The 11171-nt window shown below is 41.4% G+C and overlaps 1 protein-coding gene across 13 annotated transcripts in view; it reads right to left on the minus strand.

Moving 5' to 3' along the window:
- Window positions 1–11171, minus strand: part of ANAPC10 (anaphase promoting complex subunit 10) — a 301756-nt gene that overhangs the window by 181752 nt on the left and 108833 nt on the right. Inside the window, exon 5 of one of the 13 annotated variants that reach the window (XM_073341248.1) lies at window positions 10457–10499. The exons of 11 other annotated variants lie outside the window; for them this stretch is intronic. In XM_073341248.1, the coding sequence (XP_073197349.1) occupies window positions 10457–10499 (43 nt within the window). Of the gene's footprint in view, window positions 1–10129; window positions 10500–11171 lie in introns of those variants that run through there. One more of the 13 variants, XM_073341247.1, reaches the window with a different exon arrangement.

The following is an 11171-nucleotide window of genomic DNA, read 5'->3' on the forward strand; positions in this document are numbered from 1 at the left end:
GGGAGGAGTGAGGGCACAATGGCTCAGGGGAGGGGGCAGGAACAGGAGGAGTGGGGGCAGGGCCTGTGGCAGAGCCAGGGGTTGAGCAGTGAGCACCCCCCAGCACATTGGAAAGTTGGCGCCTGTAGCTCCAGGCCCGGAGTCGGTGCCTATACAAGGAGCCACATATTAACTTCTGAAGAGCCATATGTAGCTCTGGAGCCACAGGTTGGCCACCCCTGCCCTGAGTGTTTTAATAACTGATATCTGATACATACAATTATTGCATTTTAATTAAATCCATAGGAAAGCACATTTAAGTCACCTTCAAGTACTGCTAACATTCTCAGTGGATGGTAATTAAAGTCTTTTCTAGCCTCTGTAGATAAACCCATATTCCTGACTTAATTAAAATATGGATAAGCTAAAGCAAGTATAGTCACTCACTTCCACTTTCGGTTGGAAAGGGAACCTTTTAAAACTTTATGGTGCAAGCACAATAAGGTCTTTCTATCCCATGTAGGTAATATGTCATGTTTAGTTTAGACTCTCTGCTGGAACTATTTATACATCTCTTTAATGTAGAAACAAGAAGCTTAGATTAATTTTTCGCTTTCATCATCGTTTTATATTTTATTCTACTTCCTGGCTCAGGCCTGAAAGCTCAGAATTTTACATTTTTCTAGCAAGTTGCCAGTAATAGTACACTTCAAAATGTTTGCAGGATTTTCTCCAGACACCTGCTGTCAAGTACCACATGCAAGACGCTTATGCAGTAAATGGCCTCTCATTAGAGAGATTTGCCGTATGCCATCATAAAGAAACCTATTTTCTGCTCTAACTTTATACTATATTTTTTTCCGCAGTACAAAAGTGCAAATGATTTAATGTTCAGATATGCTCCCAAAATATGATTTTAACAAATATTTATCAACAAAGCTGGACTATTTTCTATTTGTGAGAGAGCAGTGTCAGTGAGCCACAACATCTTAAAGGTGATGCTTATTCCAATTTTTGTATTAGCACAATACACAATGTTACAATGTTCAAAATGTATAAATAGCATCTGCTGACTTGTTTATCTTGAAATACACCATGTTAAAGTAAAACCAGTCATGGAATAATCTGAATCCCATCAGAAGAAATTTTGCAAAGTAATCTGACATAAAAAATAAAAATAAATAAACAGGTATTTAAAGAGAACTATGGCTTACATACCAGGGTACAATTCTCTGTTTATTAATTCTGTAAAAAAATTTATTCCAGAGTGTTGATGATATCTGGATTTCTTGTAGATTAAGTTATATGAAACAGATATGGAAAAATGGTCAGCACAAATGTTTATTTCATTGTGCAATACTAGAGTAAACATAGAAGAGACGCCAATGTCAATGTCCCACTCTCAATAAGGCTGTACCAAGCCCCAGAAGAAAACTCTACTTATAAAGCCATAGAAACATAAGAACTGTCATATTGGGTGAGACCAATGTCCATCTAGCCCAGTAGCCAGTCTCCAATAGTGGCCAATACCAGAGCTTCAAGGGGAGTGTAATCCACCCAGTCTTCCCATCCTGGCTTCTGGCAGTCAGATGTTTAGGGTTGTGCCAAACACAGGGCTGCATCCCTAACCATCCTGGCTAATAGCCATTTACAGACCTGTCCGTCATGAACTTTTCTAGTTCTTTTTTGAACCCAGTTATACTTTTAGTCATTACAACATCCAATGGCAAAGAGTTCCACAGCTTAATTGTGTGTTGTGTGAAAAGGCACTTCCTCTTCCTCTTGCTTGTATTAAACCTGCTGCCTCTTTATTTCATTGGGTGACCCCTGGTTTTTGTATTGTGGTCTATTCACTTTTTTTCCACACCATTCATGATTTTATAGGCCTCTATCATATCTCCCCTTAGTCATCTCTTTTCTCAGCTGAACAGCCCTAACCTTTTTGTCTCACCTCATATAGAAGCTGGTCCATATCCATGATCATCTTTGTAGATGATCTCCAAACCTTTTTCAGTTTCAATATCTCCTTTTTGAGATAGGGAAACCAAAACGGGATACAGTATTCAAGGTGTGGGAGCACCAGGGATTTATATAGTGGCATTATGACATTTAATCTTATTTTTTACCCCTTTTCTGATTGTTCATAAAATTCAATTAGCCTTTTTGACCACTGTTGCACACTGAGCTGAAGTTTTCAGAGAACAGTCCACGGTGACTGTTAGATCTCTTTCTTGAGTGGTAACAACTAATTTAGACCCCATCAATATATATTTGTAGCTGGGATTATTTTTTCAAATGTGCATTACTTTGCACTTACTAACATTGAATTTCGTCTGCCATTTTGTTCCCCAGTCACCCAGTCACCCTTTGCAGTTAGCTTTGGACTTAACTATCTTGAATAATTTTCTATCATCTACAAACTTTGCCACCTCACTGTTCACTCCCTCTTCCAGACCATTAATGAATATGTTGAACAGTACAGGGTTCCAGTACAGATCCTTGGGGTACTCTGCTGTTTACCCCTCTCCATTCTGAAAACTCACCTTTTATTCCTATCCTTTGTTTCCTGTCTTTTATTCAGTTACTGATCCATGAGATGACCGTACCTGTTATCCCATGACTACTCAGTTTCCTTAAGAACCTTTGGTTCTTGTAAAAGGTTTTCTGAAAATCCAGATACATTATATGAACTGGATCACCCTTATCCATATGTTTGTTGACACCCTCAAATAATTCTAATAGATTGGTAAGGCATGAGTTCCCTTTACAAAAGCTGTGTAGACTCTTCCCCAGCCCATCATGTTCATCTATTTGTCTGAGAATTACAGTTACAGCTACAGTTTCTACCAAGTTGCTTGGTACTGAAGTTAGGCTCGCCAGTCTGCAGTTGCCAGAATCGCCTCCGGAGCCCTTTCTAAAATTCGGTGTTATAATAGCGACCCTCAAGTCATCTGATTCAGACGCTTCCAGTCATCCATATGTCACTAATTGTAGAAATCCCACAATGCCTTTTTTTAAAAGACAACTTCTAATACTATTGGAGAAGATAAGTACCAACATTTAGTAACCAGTCTGAATCTAATGATGGGCAACGGCAGCATGGCAATGTGTGCTAAGTGATTATGTTGTGGGCCCAATTCTGAGCTCTTTTACTCTGTTGTAAATCATGGCTAATGCCACTAAAGTCAGCAGAGTTACACCAGCCTAAACTTGGTGTAAGTGAGAGAAGAATCAGATCTGACGAGTCCAGCCTGCAAACACTGCATACAGATATACGTATATAGATAGATGTATAGATGTATAAATGTAGTTACATAGTGGTAGTTAGGGTAGTGGAAGCTAGGATAGAAGACATCCTAGAATATTGTTAAAGAGAAAAATTGCTCTCTTTAACCTTTGAGGATAGGACAAGAAGCAATGGGCTAAAATTGCAGCAACGGCAGTTTAAGTTGGACATTAGGAAAAACTTCCTAACTGTCAGGGTGATTAAGCACTGGAATAAATTGCTTTGGGAGGTTGTGGAATCTCCATCATTGGAGCTTTTTAAGAGCAGGTTAGATGAACACCCATCAGGGATGGTCTAGATAATATTTAGTTCTGCCATGAGTGCAGGGGACTGGACTAGATGACCTCTTGAGGTTCCAGTCCTACAGTTCTATGATTCATAGATTTCAAGGCCAGAAGGGACATTGTAGTGGCTTCAAGTGTTTTCTCCCAGTCAGCCTTGGAGGGAGGCCACTCTGCCTCACTACACCACCTAGCTATTGATAGTTAATTGGCAGGGGATTAGCAAAGTATAGTGTCAGTTAATGGTCTAGGGCCCTGGCCCCTTGGACTGGGGTTGGGTAACCAGCAGTCTGTCATTCAACCTCCCTCGCTTGGGCAGATGGCATCACAGCCAGGTTCTAGCCCTTTGGGCGGGACAGAGCAGTTTGCAATCTTTAGCTCAGCTCCCTGGCTTGGGCAGACCTCAAACACACAGCCTCAAAGGCTTCACCCCCCGCTCCCCATAGAAAATATATACTTGTCTATTAAATTCTTCTATTTTAAAAAAGCTATAGAAAGATTATTAATTTTCAATTAATTTTTAAGACTTTTCCACATAAATCATGCTTTGATGGACATACTGGACCAGATCTTCAGCTGGTGTAAACTGGCATAACTCCATTGAAGTCTCGTGATCTGTAATGATTTTCACCAGCTGAAGATCTGGCCCCCTATGTTGGAATCTTTGCTGTCTGGCTCACTTTTTAATTGTCCTGTGTAGATATTCTTTCTAGAATCCCGCTCACTATCGTAAGTATAAAAATTGGCATGTGGTAAGCAGTGCAGATAGATCAACATTAGCTCAGGTAAAGCTGTGTACATTTGGCAAAACAAACAGTTCAGCTTGTACAGTATCTGCTAACTAACCAGAAAAGATTCTTTATTTTTGTAGGGGGATCCTCCACAATTATTTCAGAGAAAGTGAGAGCTGTCCCCCAGTGAAGCTGTTAGTAATAAGGGAGGGTTGAATTGATTTTGATACATTAAGAACAAACCCTTCACCTAAATCTCAAACCAAACCCCAGACTGTTCTGTCTGCTGGTTCTGTCTTCCCTTCACTTGCAAGCAGGAAATATTAGAAATTCTGGAGTCAATGGAGCTCCATTGGAATGGATCACTTGATGATTACCTGTTCTGTTCATTCCCTCTTGGGCACCTTGCACTGGCCACTGTCAGAAGACAGGATACTGGGCTAGATGGACCTTTGGTCTGACCCAGTAGGGCCATTCTTATGTTCTTACATTAATTTATGCTAGTTGAGGATACGGCATCTCATGAGAAAACCTCTTCTTCTTATATTTCCAACCCAATAATGTAGTTCCAAGAACTATTGATAGTCCAGTTAAAAAAGCAGGGCCCAGTCTCTGAGTTGTGACAGAGAACTTGGAACAACTCAAGAGGAGGGGGAGCAAATGTAGCTAAAGAGAAGGCTGTTCAATCTTGCTTCAGATACCAAAGTCCCCCTGAACACCTCCCAACCACACCCTTCCCCCCTCCCACCATATCGCCTGAAGCGAGGATTGAGGCGGGTGACGTGGGAGCCACTAAGGTGTCTACAGAACCCACGGATTCCCCTAGCACTGCGGGAACCCTCCGTTGGTTGGCTGCCTTTAGTGCCTGCAGTGCCAGAGTGGTGCAAAGCAGCTTAGAAGCACCAGAGAACCAGGCTCTATAACTTTGGAATGTACATTTAAATGGACCTTTAATAATTTTCCTACTGCTACTGACAGTCTTCCCTCTACAGGACAAGCGCCCTTATTTTTCTTCTTGAAAGGTTGCATGTGAAGAGGAGCAGGAGGAGGGGGCAGTACACCACTGCAGTCTACCAGTTCAATAATAGCCAGCCAGTAGCTCAGCTGAGTTTTTTCTACATAATATTAAATAATAAAATAATAACATGTACAGAGTATTTTTTATGTTCAGACTCTTTACTAGCAATAATTACAGTAATTAGTAATGACAAGCCAAATCTTGCAGGTCTGACTCAGGCAAAATTCCCAGTGACTGAGTAAGACACAAGAATGTAGTCCCAGTTGACTGGGTCTTCTGCAGCACAGAAATGGTCTGAAAGTATTTTAGCTGTGGTACAAAGAGCTGCCCTACTTGTAAGTGGACAAGCTGGTACACTGATGTTCACAGATAGCTAATTTTGTTTCAAAATCATTTGGGACCCCAGTTGCAAGAAAGAGCACTTACATCATAAACCAGCAGAAAATGTGGGTTTGCTATTCCCAAGGCCCTCTTAATCAGTCAGTACATGACTAACCCGCCACGGCAGTTAGGAAACATGTGCAATCCAAGAAAGAAGGGTGGAGTCAGCTGAGAAGAAATTGTTAGTTGCTCAAAAGTGCAGCTTATGCCAATTCAAGAGGGGAAAAAAATAAAATAATTTCCCAAAAAGAGGGAGTATAAGTGAAAGTCTCAGTCTGTGCTTAATCCATTTGTGTGGGATTTTTCATTGCAGTGTGCTCTGTTGTCTTCTCAGGGTAAGCAGTGATTACCATAGCAATCTCTGCATCACATGAGTCTTCTGGAAACACCGTTTAATAGCATGTGGCATGCATTAACCCTGAAGTGCACAGTACCATCTTCCAGACAGATTCAGATCACTGTCTGATAGGGTTTTTCTTTTGTTGTCTTTAGTGTTTCCTTCAGAGCAGATAATTGTTTCTCTCAGAGACAGTATTAAGAGGTGTCAGGTGCAGCCCCCTAGATCCCTATAGAAGGGTCCTTCCCTACACAGATCTCTGGGTTCAGTCATAGGTAGGGACTCAGATGCCACTGCAACACCATTCCACTTTCCTCTGGACTCTGCAGAGGAGAGTGATTTGTGTGTCTGGTGTCTGTGCAAGAGAAGTGGAGGCCAGAGAGATTCACATTATCCTCCTTCTGACCTAGCAGAGTGCAACAGGGTCTATCAGGCCTTCTTTTCCCCCCACAACCCCTGCCAGGAGGTTCCCAGAAACCCTCCCTGCTCAGGCTGGGCTACCAATAAGACTTAGTTCTCCAGATACCTAGAAGGGCTTAGGGCTACGAGACACTGACCAATCGGAAGCCAGAAGGCTAGTTAAGAAGACTTGCCTGCCCTTTCTCAGGGGCAATGTGGGGTGACATGAAGAGAGAATTGCTCCTCTGTGCTAGTCCAGAACTGTTGGGACAGGCCTGCAACTGAGCACTTGCCTTTGAAGTTCTGTTTGTTTATTTAAAGGTAAAGGCAGCCAATTTCTGAGCTTTTTATTTTTATTTAGCAGTATCAAGCCTGATGGTGAGCTTACTGCATGGGACACTCTGCCCCAAGCAGGCAAGCAATGCTTGCAGACCAAGGCAGTGAGTGCCTGCATTACCATTCTTGGCCAACATGAGGCACCATAAAGCAGCCTCATCTGTGACAGAGTTTGCAAAGAAAAGGCATGCACCCTGAGCAACCTCCAGGGTAGAGATTTTCAAGAGGAGAGTCACAGAACTTTTACGGAAGCACAGAGCCTCCATGTGGATACCTAGATGGCCCTGGCCTCTTGCTACACCGCTAGGATCTGTGGGGCTTGTGGACTGCTCAAAGTACTCCAACCCAATGGAACAATGTGGAAAAGTCTGCTTATCATAGAGTCTTCCTCCTCTGAGCGCCATCCCAACGCACAGGACAATCTTACTGCTATCCTTATTTTAAACTTAATTTCTAACTTAGTTTTAATTCATCATAAAGAAATGTCTTTATCTCAAGTATCTGAGGGACATCAGAAATTCAATGGCACAGAATGTCATACTGTCTTTCTCAAATTCATCTGTCATCCACGGTCTTTAGACTTTTCCTGTGTTTCACCATCAGCACCTTATAAGATGAGGTCCTTTGAGCCTTGTGTTGACTGAAAATTGAATTGGCTTAAGTATAGACCCTGTTTCTCTTTTGAGGCCTAGGGATCATTTACCTCTGCTTGACTTGGACTGTAGTAAATTATACCTGAAATGGTCTAAGATACCAAAGTATCTTAAATAAAATCTTTATTTCAATCTACTCCTAATTATAAAGCAATTATAATTAGGAATATATTTCCTATTTGTCCATAAAACCAACCAGAGATGGTTTCTTACCCTGGCACAAATACATTCCATAGTCTAGGGTAACTCACAGAGTTTTGGGCCCTGAATCTGCACTGCATCTCTGACAGTGGCAACACCAGTGAACCATGTGTGTGACTCTCTGATTGTTGGCTGCCGAGGTGGCAGGATCTTCATTAGCTTTCCACCACGCATGGGAATTCTCCCCATCCAAGAAAATAGTCAATGGCTATCTCTGGTCATTTTAAAGCCACTTTGCACCATTTATCCATAGCAGATAGGAGGATCCAGCCCTGGGTATTGATCAATCTATCTAGGTTTTGATAAGATTGCCCATAACTGGGGCATCTGATCATCTGCAAAGCTCCCCATGAGCTTTCACATTCTCTAATTCTTTTGACCTTGGAGGGCTGCATGGGACCGTTTTTTGACTTTGTTAGCCTAACTCCTTAGTCTCCTGCAGGGATTGCTTCAGAACAACATGACGTGCTCCCTCCTTAGTGCCTGTCTCTGGCATGTGGTGCATGAGAGACTTGACTGGTGGATAGAAACTGGGTCTCTTGTATGACAATACAATATACTAAATGCAGCTCAATAAGGTTGGCCATTAGACAGTTTTATGACAATTCATATAATTGAGACTCTTGCAACTGTCCTTTCAGGCTCAGATCTTGCAAACATTATATATGAGTACTTTTATGTGAATAGTTTCAGTTCACTACCTACATACAGAAAGTTAATCACCTGTGGATTTGGCACCATGAAGATGAAAGGGCTGTGCACAATGTTGTCATTTACCAAGTACAGCACTCGTAGCAGCAGTAATATTCTCCACCTGGCAATAGTGATAACCTTGCTTATATTTTAATAACTTCCTTTGTGTCCTGCAGTGGTATCTAGTGCTAAAATAGAGGAGCAGGGTTAAGCAGAACTAAAACCTAAGGTCTGAGCCCTGCAATGAGCTCCATGGACACAGGAGAATGTCCACATTGAACTCATTGGAGGATCGGAGACTAGATGGGATATCACTGGAGGAATCCTGCAGCTATTGATTGCAGTTCTAGATTAATTCCCACAGAAGGGAAATTCTACAGATTTTACCAAAATTCCTATTTGATTTCTGTTCCACCTTGCTCTTACAAAGGGAAAGCAGTGAAGGGGATAGAATGCAAAAATCATTAATGATCACAGATACACTCTAGCAGTTATTGTCTTTGCTGCCACTTGTTTTTTTTTGCTGTGAATTTTCTGCAAAGTGCTATGTTTTTGGCCTCTAATGAACAAAGTGCTGCAGAAATTCCAGCTGTCTCTAGATGGATTGTTTCCTCAGCAGTATATTTCATTTTGTATCACTTATGTTTTCCCAAATGTCTACCCACTACCTCTCGATTCCCAACTTATGCAGGAATCTTTGAGGGGGTGATGTAGCAGAATGGTGTCATATTGCCTAACCCCTGCACAAACATTTATTTAAAATACCAATATACAATATTTTTAAAAAACTAAATTTTGATCTTAAACCTTCTTGTGGAACGGTCCAGACACTTATTCTTTAATTGACAAAAAACTAATTTTGCAAGCTTTTATTTTTTTAATATTAGCAAAATGTCCTAACAGTGTCCTTACTGTAGTCTTGCATGAAAGTAATCACTTTTCTGTACTTTTCCTATGACAAATTTATTCTTGCTATATGCTTTTATTGGCTGGTTCAGCTGGCACAGCTTGACTGACAATGAGCCAGAAGATGTGAGTTTAGGGAAAACTCACAGCTCTCTCAACCGTTGGCACAGTGGAGGATAAGTGCACAGCAGAAGTGATGCATTCAAGCACAGCCCTGGGCATTAATATTGCCTGTCTGCCAGCCAGCCAACCGGTACCACTGACACTGGATGTAAAGGCAGATATTCACACCCTTGTAAATCAAAGTAAGGTGTTAACAATTAATTGGAGAAGAAAGATGAGGCAAAGTGTTACAGGTATTCTTCAATTGCTAGAGCAAGTGAGCCGCTGCTCTTTGATCCCACTTTTAACAGGTGAAATGAGTTTTACAAATTAAAATAACTCCTGATCCAATTTAAGAATTTTCTTAAAACAAAGCTGTTATTAGGAGGGAAGATTATGGAGTCACTGTGGGCAAAATAAGGCAGCTAGATTATCATGATACAGGTGATATTTTATTGAGTGTTTATATCTATGTAAAAAAGTGTGCGTCTCAGACATCTGTAACTTCATGTGTAACTGTCACCTGAGCGGCTCCAGAAAAAAGTCTGTTAATCACCATTTTAATAATCTCTGCTTTTTGCAAGTGTAATATGATGCAACAGGAAATACCAACCCTGTTGGTACTGGGTGGCACAATTTTATCCCACCCCTACTCTTCCTTATCCTCGTTCTTCTCCCCTGCTAGCACTCACAATATATTGTATGGTTTCAGAGTAGCAGCCATGTTAGTCTGTATTTGCAAAAAGAAAAGGAGGACTTGTGGCACTTTAGAGACTAAATTTGTTAGTCTCTAAGGTGCCACAAGTCCTCCTTTTCTTTTTGCGAATATATTGTATGTATGGAATAAAGGCACTGGCCACCTTTCCTTATTCAGATTTTAAGGCAAGCAACAGGATGTATAGATGCCCTTTCCTGCAGTAAGTATGACTCACTGTGTAACTATAACCTCTCATGATACTAAACCATAACTTATTACCATTGCAGAGAAACATGAAGAAATGAAGTAGATAAAGAAATGAGAGCATGGCAGTCACCACACTTTGAAATTTTCAGACTTTATATTTTATTATTGTGGTACCATAATCAATAGACCTTTTCTAAAAATGTCTTGGCCTAAAGTAATTAATATAAATACCCTCAGCATGCAACTCACCCCCTCCAGAGACCCTAGGCACTGCTGAAGACCCACGTAAGACCTGCAAGACAAAACTGGGGCTTAAACGGTACATAAGACCCTGTGTTGGCCCTCTGTTCAGTGGTATTCAACCCTGCATGAATAAAATATGCCCCCCCCCAAATTCTCAGTTAATTCTGAGGTATCACCTAATATAGAGTGGGAAACCATATCATTAATTACAGCAAGGGAAGATATTTTGAACTAGTGATATGCTTATGCGTTACAATCATAGAATGTAAGACCAGAAGGGAGCAGCAGACCATCTAGTCTGACCTCTCCTATATCACAGGCCACCAACCCCATCCAGCACCCGCATTAAACCCAACTGAAATCAGATCAAAGTATTACAGCCCGCAGCAGATTAGACTATTATATGCAACAAGCAGAGAGTAGGAGGGACCGAAATGCACCAGTGTCCAAGGTCCCGGAAATGTCAGGGAAATGATCAAATGTGATATACCCAGAAAATCCTGACAAGTGGCTAGGGTGACCAGATAGCAAGTGTGAAAAATTGGGACGGGGGGGGGGGGGGTAATAGGCGCCTATGTAAGACAAAGCCCCAAATATTGGGACTGTCCCTATAAAATCAAGACATCTGGTCACGCTACAAGTGACCCACATCCAAATGCTGAAGAGGAAGGCGAAACCCCTCTGAAGTCACCGCCAGTTTGACCTATCTATTCTCAATAAA

The sequence above is a fragment of the Lepidochelys kempii genome, chromosome 4 (genome assembly GCF_965140265.1).
Source record: "Lepidochelys kempii isolate rLepKem1 chromosome 4, rLepKem1.hap2, whole genome shotgun sequence".
Taxonomy (NCBI): domain Eukaryota; kingdom Metazoa; phylum Chordata; order Testudines; family Cheloniidae; genus Lepidochelys; species Lepidochelys kempii.